The 19,306-nt window shown below is 38.7% G+C and overlaps 2 protein-coding genes across 7 annotated transcripts in view; one reads left to right on the top strand and one right to left on the bottom strand.

The window, feature by feature from the left end:
* LOC116563762 (uricase) overlaps window positions 1-19,306 on the bottom strand; it is a 106,947-nt gene that overhangs the window by 31,803 nt on the left and 55,838 nt on the right. The window contains exon 1 of one of the 3 annotated variants that reach the window (XM_032296433.1): window positions 1,853-1,959. The exons of the other annotated variants lie outside the window; for them this stretch is intronic. Coding sequence (XP_032152324.1) covers window positions 1,853-1,882 — 30 coding nt within the window. The 5' untranslated portion in view covers window positions 1,883-1,959. Of the gene's footprint in view, window positions 1-1,852; window positions 1,960-19,306 lie in introns of those variants that run through there. 3 annotated transcript variants of the gene reach the window in all.
* DNASE2B (deoxyribonuclease 2 beta) lies at window positions 1,499-17,009 on the top strand. Of its 4 annotated transcripts, none has more exons than XM_032296428.1 (7): window positions 1,499-1,618; window positions 2,409-2,771; window positions 5,615-5,792; window positions 6,880-6,939; window positions 9,511-9,592; window positions 11,910-12,071; window positions 15,609-17,009. In XM_032296428.1, exons 2-7 carry the CDS (start codon window positions 2,647-2,649, stop codon window positions 15,947-15,949), a joined length of 948 nt encoding a protein of 315 aa, XP_032152319.1. In that variant the 5' UTR covers window positions 1,499-1,618; window positions 2,409-2,646; the 3' UTR covers window positions 15,950-17,009. The 4 variants fall into 4 exon arrangements, with proteins under 4 accessions (XP_032152319.1, XP_032152317.1, XP_032152318.1 ...); XM_032296426.1 differs by lacking the exon at window positions 1,499-1,618 and adding an exon at window positions 13,379-13,576; XM_032296430.1 differs by lacking the exon at window positions 1,499-1,618 and adding an exon at window positions 13,379-13,576 and having other exon boundaries at window positions 2,417-2,546.

The following is a 19,306-nucleotide window of genomic DNA, read 5'->3' as shown; positions in this document are numbered from 1 at the left end:
AAAGAAACCAACTTAACGGTGTCTTTCCAGACCCTGAAATAAAATTGGATTTAGCAAATGTCATTCTAATACAGATGTCCCCCAACCGTCTTACAGGAAAAGCTCAGGTTGTAGTAAGAATCATCTTAGCTAACATTTATGAATCATTTACTATTACCAGGCACTGTGCTAAGTGTGTAATAAGGAGAAGAAAATAGGAATAATTTTAAATCCTATTCAACAAACTCTCTTTAGCCCTACATGACTGAAAACAAGTTGCTTACATTGTCTAAATACATCAGTGAATCCTATTCCTGGTATGTATCTTTTATATACCAAAAAGTCTCACAAGATAAATAAATAAGTAAATAAATAAAATTATTTTGGCCAGTTGCAGTGACTCACATCTGTAATCTCAGCACTTTGGGAAGCTGAGGCAGGCAGATTATCTGAGGTCAGAAGTTTGAGACCAGTCTGGTCAACATGGCGTAACCCCATCTCTACCACAAATACAAAATTAGCCTGGCATGATGGTGGAAACCTGTAATCCCAGCTACTTGGGAATTGCTTGAACGTGGGAGGCAGAGGTTGCAATGAGCTGAGATCACGCCACTGCATTCCAGCCTAGGTGACAGAGTGAGACTCCATCTCCTATTTTTACTTTCACAGAGAAGAGTAAATGTCTCTCTCTCTCTCTCTCTCTCTCTGTACACACACACACACACACACACACACACACACACACACACACACACATTTTTTGAGACATTCTTGCTCTGTCACCCAGGCTGAAGTGCAGTGGCAGCATCATGGCCCACTGCAGCTCAACTTCCTGGGCTCAAGCAATCCTCCCACCTCAGCCTCCTGAGTAGCTGGGACTACAAGTGTGCGCCACTATGCCCAGCTAATTTCTTTTTAATTGTATGTAGAGAGATAAGGTCCTGCTATGTTGCCCAGGCTGGTCATGAACTCCTGGGCTCAAGCAATCCTCCTGCCTTGGCATGCCAAAGTGTTGGGATTGCAGGCATAAGCCACTACACCCAGCTAGTAATTTTTTAAAAATTGACAAAACTGTTGGGGTTGTTGAAATCCTTTTTTTCTGAACACAAGAAGAACATATATAAAACAAAATGAGGCCAGGTGCAGTCACTCATGTCTGTAATCCCAGCACTTTGGGAGGCCAAGGTGGACGGATTCCAAGGCCAAGATGAGTATACTCCAGCCTGGGTAATAAGAGTGAAACTTTGTCTCAATAATAATAATAATATCCATCGAAGAATGGGTAAGGAAAATATTTCTTCATTTAACCAATTTAGTCTGCTCCCTGCAGAAAAGTGTGAACCTGCCAAATATAGCAAGTCTTGGCCTCGTGGCAGTGAGTTTCAAAATGTAGGGTACACCAGCAACACCCATAAGCTTATCAAAAATATAGATTCCTGAGTCCAATTGGAAGAATCTGATGTAGCAGGTTTGCAATAAGGCCTAGAATTCTGCCTTTGTTGCAGGCACCACAGGTAATTGGGCAAGTGGTCCAGAGCCCTCCTCCCAAAACTCTGTCTTAGGAGAAATAGAGAGACATAAAACCTCCCCTTTTCTATGAATCCTGAGAATTGTGAACAGTTCTAGTACAACCATACAGGTAATCTGATTTATAAGGGTTCAGTCTGGTCTGGATCCTCTGATCTGGAGCTATTATAGTTATCATTGTGATTATCAGAGAGACAGATTAGGGGCAGCATTATTTCTAGGCATGAGGTAAACTGCTATTGATTATAATAGCAATTTTAATAATTGATTCAAAAGTAGGCATTAAATAAATTATTTTCATATGTCTATATACTCCTTCCCTACTTTACAAAGAAATTGGTCTGACCTTTTTATAGTTGTTATGGTAGTGGGCCATTTTCTCTTGGTTTTCCACTTCAGGTTCAGCTTCAAGAATGAGAAAGCATAGTTTGGGCAAACAGATGTTTGTAACACTTTTTATTAACCTGAAGAGTGGGTGATCAATATGTTTACCTATTGCATAGCAGCTAAATGGACACCAAAGCCTCTTAAAGTAAAGCACACTGAGTGGCTAAAACCAGGGAGGTAGAGAGAATATGTAAACATCTTTGGTAAAATAGTTAAATTTACAGTTACTTTGTAGAAACCCTCTAAAGTACTGCTTAGCAACTGGTTCCTTAAGAAAGAAATTTATTATAAGTGTCAGATCCTAATTATTACTAAGACATAAGGTTTTATCATTTCTGTTTAACGTATGAACCACATGCATTTGCTCTCATTCATTGAGTCAATCAGGAGGGGAAGACATGAAATATGTTTAATTTAACATCTATTTATTAAAATGAAGTTCCCCTGCCCACTGAATTTTATACAACACAATGTTCACTCCAAAGAGTTAACTATATTTCCCTTTTTTTCTGCAGAACTTTCTGATGACTTTGCAAAGCAGTTAACAATTCAGCACAAAGGCATTGGAGTCACGCTGGCATGTTGTGACAGAATCGCACAATTACATGGGATCCATCCCATTCTGAAAATGCCCCGAACAGCGAACAGAACAGGTAAATGGAATCAAACGTCAGAACCAGCATAGCCTGAGAGCACCTTGAAACTCAGATTCCACAATCTATGGAGAAAGTGTTCTGCTGTGGCATGAAATAAATGAAACAGAAAATGATGGCAAGACTTCTAAGAACATCTTTTGCTTTGCTCTTCCTTGGCCTCTTTGGGGTGCTGGGGACAGCAACAATTTCATGCAGAAATGAAGAAGGGAAAGCTGTGGACTGGTAGGTAAATTAAATGAAAGGATTGCTGCATGCAAACAGCCTCAGTATAGGAGTCAGCCTGGCTCACTGAGAAGTTCCTAAGGGGAATGTCCATTCTCTTTCCTCCCTTTACAAATAAAGGAAGTTAAAGTGTGCAAATGGGCCAAACTCCCAGGCAGGGGTAGGCTTCTGAGTGTGGGAGTTTCCCCTGAGAAAGAGCTGAGCAGCCCCTCTTGGGCCTGATTCACTCTTCTCAGCCAGGCAAGGGTGGTAGCCACAGAAATGGGATTGAGCTGACAGCTTCTGTCAGCTGGCAATTTCTTTTAATTACATCATGGCTTTTCCTAACAGAACACATCCAACATCCTTTTAAAGACTGACAGAGTAGAGAAGGCAGATTACTTTTTTTGAAAATGGAGCATGCACTTCTCCTTTTGAGAAGGAGAAGGGCACCTGGTCACACGCAGCACTGTTTGCCTAACCTCGATATGTTTGGCAGCACAGTCAGCTGTTGCCGTGAGTGGGACGTAGGTCACTGGCCTGTTGAACAGTGTCAAAGACATTAAATACTGTGTTGCATTATAGTCATGGGTATTCCTAAAGCTTTAATCACTTTTTCACTCTTTAATTGGGATATTTAAGTTTGCCATCACGGTTGGTGTCAAGCTTTTTGTGTAAACTTCAGGCTAGAGAACACTGATATACTCAAGGCAAGTAGTCCGTCTTCCAGCAGTAACCGAGCTCTGTGTGAAGTTTCGAAAATAAAAATATGGACAAAATATGGTTCCTACTCTTGATGACCTCACAGTTATGTGGTAAGGGCATAAGTGGAACACTGGGGAGCAGAGAGCCTAGAAAGCTTCTCTGAGGACATAGTTTTTGAGCTAAGTTTTAAGAACAATTATGAAGTAGCTAGAAAAAGAATGGATATGCAAGGGTATCTCAGGCCAATGAATGAGAAGGTAAAGAGGCAAGAAGCAACATGGAAAGTTGGGAGTTGCTACTAGTTTGGGATGTCTGGAACTTCAGGAGAATACAGGAAGATGACCAGAGTTGGGGTTAGAGAGGTGGGGAGGGCAAGGGGGTCTGTGTGCTGAGCTACAAGGTTTGAACTTGACATTGAAAGGGAGCTACTGTAAGACTTCAAGCAGGGGTGTGAATGGTCAGATTTGCATTTTAGGAAGCCCACTGGCAGTATTGTGAGGCTTGGCTAGATGGGGAGCAGCCTAGATTCGCAGAGCCCAGGAGCATTTTCACAGAATTATAGGTGAGAAGAGGTGTGCACCTCAGTTAAAGAAGTGGTTGTGGGAATAGAAAGAAAGACATGCTGAGAAGACTTGGTGGTAGACGGGCTGCGGCAGGTAGGAGAAGGGGAGATGTTAAGAAATAATTTTAGGTTTCTGCTTCTTGGACTGCATCAATATGTTCCCTAATAGTGTGGGATGAGCAGATTTGGAGCAAAATATTATAAACTTGGTTTCAAAAATATAGAGTTGGAGGTTTCTGGGACATCTTTGCGTTTCGGTTTCTCTGGACCTCAGCAGAGAGGTCTGTGCTAGAAACAGATTCATGACTCTTGAGTACATAATTAGAGGTGGTCACCCTGGAAAAATGTTTAAAAGTACTAGCTCTCAACTGGTGTGCCATGGCACACTGATAGTTCACAAACCCTTCACTGGTGTGTCACCAAATTGTGATTGATATGGTAAATCATTTTTGCCACAAGTGAATGGACATATTGCTTAGCAATGTCTGTTAAAGAGAATATAGGCACTTGTTGCCAAGCTGCTAAAATCTACTGAGAAAGGCAAGGAAAGAGACCATCAAGTCAGCACCAAAGAATAGTTTCATGTTTCTTGCCACATGTGAGGACCTGACCCTGTGAGTAAGAAAGCATAGCAGGGCAGGAAAGAGTTCACTTAAATAAAGTATAAGACCAAAGGGGACCAAGTGAAGTGTGCAGCTTTTACGGGCTTGTGACACTGTGGTATGGTAATAGTGTGTGTATTATAATGGTTGGTGCACTGTGAGTGTTTAGGAGTTAATGGTGGGGTTCATGCTATTAGAAAGCATTTGGCTACATAGGTGGTTCTCAACCAAGGGTAATTTTGCCCTCAGAGGACTTTTGATAATGTCTGGAGATAACTTTGATTGTCACAACTTGGCAGTGCATCTGGCATCTAACAGGTAGAGGGCAGGGATCCTACAATGCACAGGAGAGCTCCCACAACAAAGAATGATCTAGCTGAAAATGTGAATAGAGCACATTGAGAAACCCTGAGCTAGGTAATCCAATAACGCCTTAATACTACCTTGGCGGAGCTACCTCTCCTCCCTGTGAGATAGCCAAGGGAGATAAACAAATAGTAAAGGAAGGAAAGTGCCTACTTAATTACTTGGTTTTGGCCCTGAATCACCAAGAAAGAGTTTTCTGATAAACTGAGCTGAAGAATGCAGCTTAGAACAGAGGCTCAAAGTACCTTCTACCTCTTCTGAAGCCCAAACCCAAATCTCATACCCAGTCAGCCAACTGCATGGTCTGAGTCTTGGCCTACTCCCCACTGTAGCCATATGGACCATGGAAGCAACAGAGAAAGCAACTCTCAATGTATGTGAACTTCCAGTTCAGGGACTCCACCCACCAGGATAACCAAGGTCTTAGAATATAGCTAATCAGGTTTTTATTTTCTTCTTTGGAGAGGAGCAAAGATAAGGGTGAAGAAAGGGGCAGAGAACTTGAGCAAATCCCTTTCCTTAGAGGCCTTCCATGAAATGTGAGAGATATATTAAAGTGTGTAACACAGCTACTGCCACAGGAAAGCAGTCAATAAATGTTAGTAATTCATAATTATTTTGTCTGTTAGGTTTATCTTTTATAAGTTACCTAAAAGACAAAACAAGGAAAGTGAAGAGACTGGGTTAGAATACCTGTACTTAGACTCTACAACTAGAAGCTGGAGGAAGAGTGAGCAACTAATGAATACCACCAAGAGTGTTTTGGGAAGGACATTACAACAGCTATATGAAGCATATGCCGCCAAGGTATGTTATTATTCAGTTGTTCACTTGAATAATATAAAATGCATAGAGCTGAATCCAAAGCCTTCAACAGAGTTTTTCTGTTCACCCATCCAACTCCCACTCCTAGCACCTTGAAGTAAGCTAGCTCAGAACCAGCTCAAGACAATTATCTGAGTCAATCTAAGACCTTAAGAAACATGTCATTGTAGTCTACAGCAATGCCAAATTCACTTGGCACCATGTCCAGTGGTATCGCTGGGCAAGGTATGAACTAATTGTATATTGAAGTCTTCTGGCTGCCACAATGTCTGTCAGTTTGCTTATTCATCTAATAGAGATAGGGAGAGGAGCCTCTGCTGCTACAGAGCAATACCGATCTGTGATTAACATGCCATGAGTTATGGGTTGTTTATGTTATGGTGCTGATCAGTGGTGGTGAGCTCAGTAAAGGGTTCTACTTGATACACCTTTTAAGTCATTGTTTTCAAAACGATATATTGAAAACTAGGACTCTAGTTCAAGGCTCTAGAACTAACTTGCCTGGATTATCCCTGCTGTATCTGGACTTTATCAGGCAATGAGCTAGCCAGTCAAAGAGACACAGGTAAGTAGGCCTGCTGGCTTAATGTGGGCATGCTCCCAATATTCCAGGCACCGTCTGTTGCTTAGTTTCAAGATGCTGCTTTCCAACCAGGGGTGACAAGTAAAATCAAGGCATGATTAATATCCAGTTATACTCATGTAAGCATTTCCTAACAATAACTTATAGAGAACTGAATATATAACATGACTCTGTTCCTATAATATGCTGGACTGTACGCTGAGCCTTTACATATGTCAAGTAATTTAATGCCCACAACAACACTGTTTTAGCCTCTAGCATTACTACACATGTGTATCTGATTATTTACTCAAAATGTACAGGGAACTGTCATTGTGTGTGGTAATATTCATGTTATTTACCTGCCATTAAGACCAGACTTCAGAGCCAAGTTACAAAGTTAAAACTTATCTGTAGGCTGTTTGAGAACATGTGATATGCCAAGCACTTTTCCAGATGCTTTTTAAAATTGTCTCAACAATCCTGCTTTGAATAAACAAATGACAGGTAACCCTTGAACCATGCTGGGGTTGGGGGACCAGCCCTCATGCAGTCAAAAATTTATGTGTAAGTTTTGACTTCCTGAAAATTTATCTACTAATAGCCTACTGTTTGTCTGGATGCCTTACTGATAACATCAATAGTTGATTAACATATATTTTGTGTGTTATATATCTTATATACTGTATTCTTACAATGAAGTAAGCTAGAGAAAGGAAAATGTTATAAAGAAAATTATTAAGGAAGAGAGAATATATTTACTCTTCACTAAGGGAAATGGATCATCATAAACATCTTCATCCTTGTCATCTTCCTGTTAAGTTGGCTGAGGAGAAGGAAGAAGGGGAGGAGCTGGTCTTGCTGTCTCGGGGGGCAGAGACGGAAGAGGTGAGGAAAATAGAAGGGGAAGCAAGAAAGGCAGACACACTCAGTGTAAATTTCATATGAAAATACATAATGACTTTTCTCTATTTGCTTTTTAATTTCTCTAAAAATGCTGAGACTGCTAGGGGAGGAAGAAGGAAAGAGTGACATTGTAAAGCCTCTGTCATTACCTTAGTTGGAGTAGATAGCTCTTTGCTTGGTTGAATACAATAATGATCTTTGGAGGTGCAAAGGTAGCCCCACACCCTAGCAGGGAGATACAGTTAAACTTCTCTGCTAAACGAAAAAGAGATGGAAAGAAACCGTGAATTAAAAAGCACAATAAACATGGGAAGAGACTGGGGTAAGGCCTCATGGTGATGTAAAACCATTCAATATTTCTTATCTTTAGTAAAACTGGCTCACATGCAATGTCTTGAGTGATTGGTTCTGGGGGGGAAATGACAGTAAAGGGAGTGATTTCCATGCCTGATTGGCATCGAGCCAAAAGAAGAGAGCAACAGCAGTGGGTGATATCCAAGTGAGACTCAGTATCCTTTAGAAGCTAGAATTATGTGCCACAACTGACTGTGAGAATATTACTCCTCCACCCCCTGACTGGAATTGAACTTCTCACAGAGAGTGAAATGCAAGATTAGACGAAGTGGTTTTAAATTTCAAATGTTAAGGTGACCAAGTCCAATAGTTGGGTTACATTTAGAATTGTTTCCCTTCTCTTGCCTTTACAAATAAGAATCTTCCATGCACCTTCATAAACATTTATCAAACTATATTACCTATACTTGTCTCTCTATATTTTCTGCTAGACAGAGGGCAGAGACTGTACCACTCTTATTCTATACTCAATAGTCAAAACAATGCCAAATGGGTTAAAGGAATAAAGCTATTCAAAGGCTCATGCCTACATCTACCTATTCTTAAGTCCATAGTCTTTTCCCTTTATCAATAGCCTCTCTTCTCACTAAGGCTACAACCCACTTAACCTCAACTGGCTGCTACACGCAGTTAGAATAATAAACTTCATTTATCATAAAGAATAAATTCCTCACTGGATCATCCCAGAATCCCTCCATGCTGTACCCCAAAGGCACACAAATGTCCTCATTACCACATTCAATGCAGGTTCATAGAGTAACTAACGCTTCAGGGTTATCCAGAGGATGATATGAATGCCATTCAGTAGCTATGATCAATTATGATAAATGAAGGTAAGAAAACAGCTTACTTTTCAGGGTATTCCTAAACACAGTAGACAAGAATGCTACAACAGCCTATGTTGTGCATTTAACATTATTTTTGTATTGCATCAAATAATTAAGCAACTGTGAGAGACTTCTTTATTGACTTTGTTTTCAAAGAAAAAAGCAAGGGCCTTTTTAAAGGAGATGCGTTATCCTTTCCTGCTTTTAATTATGTCACTGAGATTTTTTTAATATCAACATTATTGGCTTCAATAAAAGCCACTGTATCATCACACAAATTAAATGGAACCATCCAGAACAAATATTAGCAAGCTTCTAAAACATGACAAATAGAGACTATTGAAATAATAGCTTTATTTTGGCTCTAAGATTTGGCTGTTTGAAAATTGACTCATATTTTGCCTCAACAGAGGAAATCCAATATCACACAGTAAATTTCACCACTTTTTAAAGCAGGGAAATATCAAGTTGGAAAGGTGAAGTGACACTGAAAAATGGATTGCAGAAAAATCCTCCCATAACGAGAGGAAGGGAGAGCAGATAATGAGGAATCCTGATTAAACACAAAGCTACTACCCAGCAGTGAAGTGAAGCACAAAGTGGGCAGAGGAAATCAGATCCTGACAGCCGGTTCTGCACTGTGCCTATGATACCAACGGAAAAAACCTCAGATGCAATCCTTGGTTGGTTGTTCCTACTTCATTTCCTGAACAAATAATTCAGTACTCCTTTATTATACACTGGTTGCTTAATCAGAAACTTGGCTCCAAAACAACCAAGAGAAATAGGAACATTGCCCTCACACCCAGATCACAATGCATAGGGCTCCTGTCACATGAGTAAAAATCATGCATAGTTAAAAATGAACTTCCTTTCCCCTGTTTTACATGTCACAGGCTTCATATTGATGGGGAAGCTGCCTATTAGGGGAATAGATGACTTCTCAGTGTATTAATGAAAGCGATGTATTGCAGGCTGGGTAGCTGGTAGAAACGTTGTGAGAGTTTGTAAATGGAAGATTTATGCCATTATAACTAATATATTCCTGCAGAGTAACAACACAGCCTATCTAATATACAATGATGGAGTCCCTAAATCTGTGAATTACAGCAGGAAGTATGGACACACCAAAGGTATGACAACGATTCTTGGTTTCTCTTTTCTATTGGAAATTAACATTTTTTAAAAACATTTCATCTTGAATATTCTTATATTCCATACTAAACAGATAGCTTTTCTTCTTAATAGTTTATTTGAGTCATTGAAATGTATAATTTCTGTATCACAGGTTATAATATAATTGTATAATTTGACTTGGCAACCCCATTTTTAGGAATCCCATTTTATTTCTTAACATATTTTAAAATATATGGTTTGCAGCAGGAATCCAGGTACTGATACTGAGGACACACAAACACCAGCAATTTTGTATATATATATGCACATACATATGTATATATGTATATGTGCATATAGCATATATGCATTAAAACATTTTAGTCAGAGTTATTGAGGTATAATTTATATAGAGTAAAATGAACCCTTCTTAATATATAGTTCCCTTGGAAATAAACATTTTTGAAAAACTGTTTTAAATAGTTATATATTAATTTTTATCATGTTATTTATATTACCAAATATAGTAATTTTGATTATACTTTTACAATTTTTCTACTTATAAACTTTGCATATGTGTTTGTACACTATAGGAAAATTCAAAATACAGGTAAACAAAAAATATATAATCCTAATACCAATTAGATAAACCATATTTAATCCTTTCCACTTTTTCTAAAATATGTATTTTAAAACATTTTTACAAAACTACTGTAATGACTATTTTTCAACCTTTTTCCAATTTAATATGTCATAAATAACTTTCCATGGCAACAAGTATTCAGAAGGTTCCAAATTCAAATGCCTTCAGGGAGCAGGCAGATGATGTCAGCAAGTGAAAGGAGGCACTTACTACTCAACTTGCCTGATAGGGACACAATTTTCCCGGAGATGTTGTAAATTAATATTTGTGGAAAACCTCCCCAGTTTTTAAATGTTGGTACTAAATTCAAAGTTTAAAAAACATTCTGCGAGCCTAATAAAATGTATTCATAGGCTGGATTTGGCTCAGGGGAAGCCAGTTTGCAGCCTCTGATTTAGAATATGGTTTGTAATGGCTGACAAAGGTCAGGAACATTGAAAACTTTTTATTTAGCAAAGTTGCTCTCCTGAATGCCATATTTACAGGGAACCCAACAATTTTCATAACATCCTACATTCTTCAACTTCTCCTCCAACAATCTCCCACACTATTTCTACTCTACCCTGCTAGCTGCCACAAGAGTTTGGGGAAATCGATGTAAAGGGAGGAGGGCGCAAGATCAAGTGGAAAGGTTCTCTTGGCCAACAGATGCCCTAATATCCTATGGCATTCGTACCAGGAGGATAGGATTCCAGCAAATTGGCACACTTTTCTGCGCAGAGGAGAACTCTTGAAGGTCATCCAGTTCTGTTACGTAACAGAACTTTCAATGTTTTCCACCTTGACACAGGTATTGATTCTATTTCCACCTGAAGAACAACAGTATGCTTTCTTAAAATATGCTCTTTGAAAAAAAAACAACTAGAAGGAATTTAGTTTTTACTCTAACAATTAGGCAAACATGAGTGAATCTTATGTTTGCATAGTCATATGCAAACTGGAAAGTCTAGCTATCATACCAAACCTATCCTGATAAATTTATAAACACAGAAATAGTCATAGACATCTGTTTTACAGAGTTCTTTCTGCCATGTCACAAAATTATAAAAATCTTTCTATTTTCTTCCTTATTGGCTTTCATGTTATTTATTTTGCTCTAGGGAGTTTTACAAATGTTATTAACTTGGATGCTTTAGCATAGCTTCCTTTTTTTCTCTCTCTCTTTGCTTCTTTTACTGGGCTTGTAGAAATGGTGACTTCTTCTGCCAATAAATGGGCAGTAGTTTCTTCTAACAAATTATTGCAAGTACATTTCTTCATTTGATATTTTCTCTTTCAACTCTGTTTTTTAGTTGGCTTTTGAAAACAGCCTAGCTGCTTAGCAGTGAAGACACTATCTAAATCTTGCCAGGTGACTGTATAGTTTAACAAGGTCAAATTCCAGTTGAGCAAATTTGTATTCTGCCAAAACAAATTTTCCTTGTGATTTCGACATGAATTTCCTCTTAACTTTTCGTAGGATGGCTACCTTGGTTCCCTTTTTGTGACGGCTTTTTATCAGTAATCAGGCAATGTGATATGTGCCAGAATTGTAGTTGAAATCTTTGAAAAATAAGCATGATCCTTGTGATTATTAACTTAATAAAACACCAGCCTGAAGCATAAATGGGCTTAAATGTTGCCACTTTGAACGCTATTTTAAAAGAAACTTTGTTTTTCTGATTTATCTTTGTTAAATGTATCTTTGGTAGGTTTACTGCTGTGGAACAGAGTCCAAGGGTTCTGGCTGATTCATTCTATTCCTCAGTTTCCTCCAATTCCGGAAGAAGGCTATGATTATCCACCCACAGGGAGACGAAATGGACAAAGTGGCATCTGCATAACTTTCAAGTACAACCAGTATAAGGCAATAGGTAAAACTACAGTATGTGAGAAAAAAAAGAGATAACAATGTTGGAGAAAGCATTTGGAAATAATGTTCATAAATGTGTCACCTCATTTGTTAATCTGTTCATACTCTGATACCTAGATTCTAATGCTGGCTTTGCCATGGTGAGGTCTTGGGCAGGCTCACTTACTGGGCTCTGGCTCTTACTCTACCACTGCAGTTGTTGAACTTGATGAGGGCAGTAGTTTCAAATGTATCCAGGTGGCTGGTAGATGACATATATGAGTGAAACAGACAGATGTTATGTGAGAAGTGGGGACAGTGACAAACTATGGTGTTGATTCTCGCCTAGCTTCCCTCAAAGCCTCAGCTCCATCATGCTGTGGCTCTACAGGAATACAAGTCCAGTGATTATGGATCTCCATATTTCTCATGAAGTACCAGAAACCTAGGGTGTGTGTGAGAAAGAGAGAGAGAGAAGAAAACTGATTTCTAAATATGAGCTCAATCTTACTTTTTTAAAAGTTTTCCAGGCCACGTGTTCCTTGTAGGCTACCAACATGACACTTCAGAGCCAGATAATCTTCCTTTAAGATTTCAAGCTCAGCCAAAAATACTTAGATTTGGCAAACTGTGGTGGGAAAGAAGAAGTAGGAACAGGTTAGTAGCTAAATAGTAGTGATAAGCAACTTGCCTATAGATACAGGAGGTTTAGAAAATGTTTTTTATCAAGTTCCATCTTACAGCAAGGATTACTGAGCTCCTCACCCAAGTCAAGCTCTAGTCTCACTAATTGAAATCATGTAATGATTAGAGAGCTGAATATCACAGAGATCAGGCATACACACTGAGGAGCTGGTTATTCTTGAAGCTGTTGCATTGCTACACGGAGTTCTCAACTTTTCTATTTGTATATGTACATTTAGAAGAAAAAATATATGGTCTACAAGGCTAGATTACCTGGGTTTGAATATCAATTTTATCAATTACAAACTTTATAATTTTGGGTATATGACGTAAATTTTCAGTTAGTTCATCTACAAAGTAAAGATAATGATAACAACAGAATTTACTTGATAATATGGTTGCTGTGAGGATTAAATGAGTAAATCCATGTAAAACTTGTAGAACCATGTCTGGAAACTAGGAAGTGCTTAACAGGTGTCAGTTATTTTAACCAAAAGTTATTTGAAGGCTATTGGTTTGAAGAAAGAAATGCCTTTGTTTTTGTGTTGTTTTGTTTTTTAATCCACAACAGGATCTATAATATCAGCAGGCATTTCCATTTGTGTCTTAATTTTCAACTTTTTTTTTTATTGTTTCTTGATTCAGATTCTCAGCTCTTGGTCTGCAACCCAAATGTCTATAGCTGTTTCATTCCGGCCACCTTTCACCAGGAGCTCATTCACATGCCCCAGCTGTGTACCAGGGCAAGCTCATCAGAGAGTCCCAGCAGGCTCCTCACCACACTTCAGTCAGCCCAGGGACAAAAATTCCTCCATTTTGCAAAGTCTGATTCTTTTCTTGACGGTATGAAAGACCATCATCAAACAACAGGCTATATAACTCTGCTGTTGAACTCATTAGGGATAGCTTAGAGAAATATTCTGAGTATTCAAGGAAAGAGAGATGAAAAAAGGAAGCAAAGAGGAAAGGAAAAAGGAAAGTCAAGGATGAGTTTCAACATTAGCCTGTTATACTTGAATAGCCAGGTTACTGAGCCAACCACAAAAGCGTCTCACAACCATCCAACCAAGGGCCAGTGAAAACTCACAGTCTCCAGCCTCTGCTTGGCATGAGGCCATAGCTATCTCCATTTCTTCCATTCTCTGAGCAGTTATTTTAAGCCTTCCTTACTCTCAAGCCCTTTACACTACTCTGCCCCCTCACTTATAGCTTCCTTTTCTCCTTCAGAAATAGAACAAAAATCATGTAGGGAGAAACCACTTCAATGTGGCAACCCCATCTCTCCAACAGTCTTATCTGTTCTCCTTCCTTTTTGCAGGGTTTTCCCCCATCCCCAAAGAAGCGATGCACCCCCTGTGCTCTGAAACCTATCCCAGCCTCAGCATACCAGATCTGTTCTCCCTGTTCCATTTTAGCTTTCCCACTACCAGGCTCCTTCCTCATAATATACAAACATGCCTAAAAACCCTCCCTCAACTCTAAAGCATCTCTAGCTCTATTTTTCCTTCTCTTTCAGATTTATTTTTTTAAAAACTCATCAGGGCCTTCACTTGCTCAGTGTTCCTTCACTGCAGTCTTACTTCTGTCCATAGACACTGGAATCTCTCCCCAAGCACCAATGGCTGTCTTAGATGACCTCACTGTTTTCCTTGCTTATTTGCTTCCTTCCTTCATATATTGAATAAAATTTACTGAATGCCTACTATTAGCCAAGCCCTGTGTTAGGCACTAGAGATCTCAAACTTGAAAGGACAGAGATACTCTTTGCAGAATGTGGCACTGTTGAAATTCTTTCCTTTTTGAAACTCTCACCTTCACTGGTTTTAGGGAATACACAACCCCCAGTCTTCCTCCCACTTCTAAGTTTCTTCTGCCAGGTCTTCCTGTGACTACTCTTTAGGTGACTGAGTTGCCATGTGGCCCCCATCTTTCCTTATCTCATTCTACATACCCATGCTGGGCAATTCCAGCAAGCCCTCCAATGATTCTTAAGTCTAGATCTCTACCCCAGACCTCTATACTGACTGAGTTATTTAACAGCAAGTGAGACACTTCTACTTGAAGGTGGTACAGCCACACAAAGTTCAACATGCCAAACTCACCTCATCATCATCCCCCACAAACCTACTTTTTCTTGTATTCTACATAGTCAACCATCTCTTCTTTTAGTATACATAGTCACTCTCCATCTCTTCTTTTTCTACACAGTCATTCTCCATCTCTTCTTTTTCTCACTCCTCTACCAAACCATCAAATTCAGTCAGTTCCAGATCCTTAATAACTCTCACATTTATTGTATCTTCTCCAAACTCTCCGCCACTGCCATGGGTCACACCTGTGTTTATTGACACAGTTATTGTGACAACCTTATGTTTTTCCTTTCTTGTTTCTAACCCATCCTTCCCAATTCATCCTGCCCATTGCCTCTCAACTGATACTTATGATCATAAGCCAGTTTCTATTAATTCTTTACTAACGTTTCTTTAAAAACTCTCCATTGATTTCAGGAAAATCCAAACATTTTGGCATGATTTACAAAGATCCCTAGAAACTGGCCCTGATTCCTTCTCTAGCCTAATTTTTTCCAAAGGTCTTTCCAGGACAAAGACCTATATTGCTTAATTTGTTTTATAGAACAGAAGATGTTTGCAAACACCAGCATTATCATAGTAATGATGATTATAACTTTCATTTGCACATCACTTCAGCATTTACAAAATGTTTTCTCAACCACTATCTCAATTATGTTGTTATTGTTGTGCTTGTGACATACACATATCACGGGTGAATGATGATTTCCATTCCAGAATATATTTTCAGGGACTAATCTAAGTGTAAATACCAACCTCACTATCTTTCTTCTCCTAAACCCTAGACATCTTTGCAGCCTGGATGGCTCAACAGCTGAAGACACACTTGTTAACAGAAACCTGGCAGCGAAAAAGACAAGAGCTTCCTTCAAACTGCTCCTTTCCTTACCATGTCTACAATATCAAAGCAATTAAGTTATCACGACACTCTTATTTCAGTTCTTATCAGGATCATGCCAAGTGGTGTATTTCCCAAAAGGGCACCAAAAATCACTGGACATGTATTGGAGACCTAAATCGGAGTCCACACCAAGCCTTCAGAAGTGGAGGATTCATTTGCACCCAGAATTGGCATATTTACCAAGCATTTCAAGGATTAGTATTATATTATGAAAGCTGTGACTAAACTTGGTGAAAGGACGCATGCACTGTCACAGAAAACCTTGACAATGGGTCTTCTTCCATTAGTCCTTCATTATATTTTGAAAGCCTGTTTATATATTCATAACCTGCATATCACAAAATAGAACACTTTTCTCTCATGTTTACTATTTAATCTCTTATTTAATAGCAATTTATTTACTTTGCATTTATATACCATAAACATAAACCACTATACATAACTAAGAACAGAGGAAATAAAAGGAACAATATTTTTCCACATTAGTCAACTCCAATTATTTATTGATTGACTGTCCACCTAGTAGATTAAATTTCATCTCCTTCACAAAGACTTCCCTGATCTCTTCCCCACCCTTTTTTTGAAGGAAAACAAACAGCTCTTTCTGCATATTCTTGCATACTATTTGGCCATATTGCTCCTGAAGTTCTCTCTCACTGGTTTATGGTTAAGACTTATTTGTCATTCTTTCAGCTGCTACTTACTAATTGTATGATCTTGAACCATTCACTTGGATTCTCTGAACCTTGCTTTTGTTTCATCTATGAAAAGGAGATAACATCTAGGTATATCAAGCACCTAGCATAGAGCCAGACACATAGACAACACTTAAAAATACTGGTGGAATTTGAGTTTGAATTCCAGCAAAAAAAAAAAAAAAAAAAGACAAAAGAACTTTCAGAAATGAGTAATATTTTTCAAGAAAAATGTTAAAATCACATTAGGACAGAAAAAACTGCACAAGTGTAACTCATCAACTTGAAGGAAGTAAAATGAAGTGTAACATAGTGAAACCAGAATCAAATGCAATAGGCTTTTTTATTTTTATTTATTTATTTTTTTAATAATAGAGATGAGGTCTTGCTTTGTTGCCCAGGCTGGTCTTGAACTCCTGGGCTCAAGCAATCCTCCCACGTTGGCCTCCCAAAGTGCTGGGATTACAGGAATGAGCCACTGCACACAGGCAAATGCAATAATCTTAATTTCAATGTGTTTCTTTTTCTGGCATCCTTATCACTAAATGTAACTATCACATAAATGGATAATAATAAACTTGTGTTAAGTACTAGCTGCTTAATAACATTTGACATATGCATTGTTCACAATTTCAAGAAGCTTACAACCTAGAAAAAGTAATCACAGTAATTAAAGCTAGCACTTACTGAACACTTACTATGTAATAAATATTCAACCCATATTAATTCAGAATTAATTACATTCTTATTTAATTTTCATAACAATTCTATGTAGTAGGAACTGTTATTATCCCCATTTTACTGACAAGGAAACTGAGGCCTACAGAGTTTTAGTGACTTGCCTAGTATCATAGAGGTCCATCTCACCTCTGAGGCTATCTATCTTGTTATCTCTATACCAATCAAAATTCATGGCACTAGTTCAATGACAAACAGAGGAAAAGCTAACTTGGTTTTCCTGTCAGACGCAAGCATAAACTACGTTGAATGTAATCTAGCTAACTAACATGACTGCAAACATAAGGAGGCCTGAAAAAAAATTATCTGGCCTCTGAGAGAGCATCTGAGGCCAAAAAAGTATAAGTAATCCCAATAATATAAGAGAAAAATTGTAAAGTACAAGATCCTGACTTTAAAAGTAGAGGGCCAAAACTTGATCCAATGGTAAAGAGAGAGATGAATGAAAAGGCAAAATAAAGCAAAAGTGAAGACACTCTGTTGGACTAAAAATACATAATAGGTAGAAGGCTTCTTCCTAAAAGGTACATTCAGACCCTCTAGAAAAGTGGCTTCATCCTAAGCTCAACAAAACAATCTGAAGAGGGGAGAATCGAAATTCGATTCATAAAATTAAGAGTGTAGGAAGGTAACAAAGAAAAAGAACAAGCTGGCCCACTGGAGACACACATTGCAGATGTGATTTCTGCTGAAGGGGCAATGGAAAGTGGCCGCTCCTTCCTTGAGGCAGAAAAAAATGCTGGAAAGGAATTGAACAGTCCTAGTAGGTCAAGAATACCAAATACTTAACATGGGAGGGGTGTTGGTATGTCTTGGTGATGGTAACTCCTTGTTGTAGAGCCTAAAGCAACCACAATAAACCAAGGAGGGCTAATAGTGTTATCTTTCTCAGGCATATGCCCAGGACTGCTACCCAGTCATGCTGATACCTGCAGGGAGACTGAGGAAGTATCTTTGGGAATAATATCATTAAAGGAAAACTAATACATTTTAGAAAATAGGAGACAATTTTATTGATTCACTTAAGGAAAAAGAGGAAAATATGGGAGATATTAATAAATGAAATTTAAGTTCTACATCATGATTTTAGATACTGAACTGAAATTAACCAGGTATGGTCATGAGCACCTGTAGTCCTAGCTACTCAGGAGGCTGAGGTAGGAGGATCCCTTGAGCCCAGGTGGTTGAGGCTGCAGTGAGCTATGGTAACATCACTGGACTCCAGCCTAGGCAACAGAGCAAGACCCTGTCTCAAAACAAAAACAAAAACAACCCCCCTCCCCAACATTGGAATGACTTATTTCACTTAATGCAAGGTCCTCCAGGCTCATACATGTTGTTGCACATGACAGTATCTCATCCCTTTTTATAGCTAAATGGTATTCCACTGTGTATATATACCACATTTCTTTTTATCCATTCTTCATTGATGGGCATTTAGGTTGTTTCTATATCTTGGCTGTTTTTGAATAGTACTGTAATAAACATGGGAGTACAGATGTCTGTTTGATATTCTAATTTCATTTTCTTTGGATATATACCTAGTAGTGGGATTGCTGAATCATATGGTAGATCTATTTTTAATTTTTTTAGGAACTTCCATACTGTTTTCCATAATGGCTGTACTGATTTGCATTCCCACCCACAGCATATAAGGGTTTCCCTTTCTCCACATCCTCACCAGCATGCAATATCTTTTGCCTTTTTGATAGTAGCCATTCTAACTGGGGTAATATGATATCTCATCGTGGTTTTTATTTGCATTTTTCTGATGGTTAGCGACTGATATGGTTTGGCTGTGTCCCCACCCAAATCTTGAATTGTAGCTCCCATAATTCCCATGTGTTGTGGGAGGGGCCCAGTGGGAGGTAATAGAATCATGAGGGTGGGTCTTTCCTGTGCTGTTCTCATGACAGTGAATACGTCTCAAGAGATCTGATGGTTTCATAAATGGGAGCTCCCCTGCATACACTGTCTTGCCTGCTGCCATGTGAAACATCACTTTGCTCTTCTTTGTCTTTTGCCATAATTCTGAGACCTCCCCAGCCACACGGAACTGTGATTCCATTAAACCTCTTTTTCTTTATAAATTACCCAGTCTCTGGTATGTCTTTACTAGTTGCACGAGATTAGACTAATTCAATGACGT

Source organism: Sapajus apella, unplaced genomic scaffold (genome assembly GCF_009761245.1).
Source record: "Sapajus apella isolate SASKATOON/1434 unplaced genomic scaffold, GSC_monkey_1.0 scaffold36, whole genome shotgun sequence".
Lineage (NCBI taxonomy): Eukaryota > Metazoa > Chordata > Mammalia > Primates > Cebidae > Sapajus > Sapajus apella.
Note: the sequence above shows the minus strand (reverse complement) of the source record. Positions and strands in the feature narration are given on the sequence as shown.

Bases quoted from the DNA above. Each gene is read 5' to 3' on its own strand.
- DNASE2B (XM_032296426.1), top strand. From the start codon at position 2,647: ATGAAACAGAAAATGATGGCAAGACTTCTAAGAACATCTTTTGCTTTG. The intron at 9,593-11,909 runs GTATGACAACGA...TATCTTTGGTAG, and splicing joins GAAGTATGGACACACCAAAG to GTTTACTGCTGTGGAACAGA. The intron at 13,577-15,608 runs GTATGAAAGACC...CCTAAACCCTAG, and splicing joins GTCTGATTCTTTTCTTGACG to ACATCTTTGCAGCCTGGATG.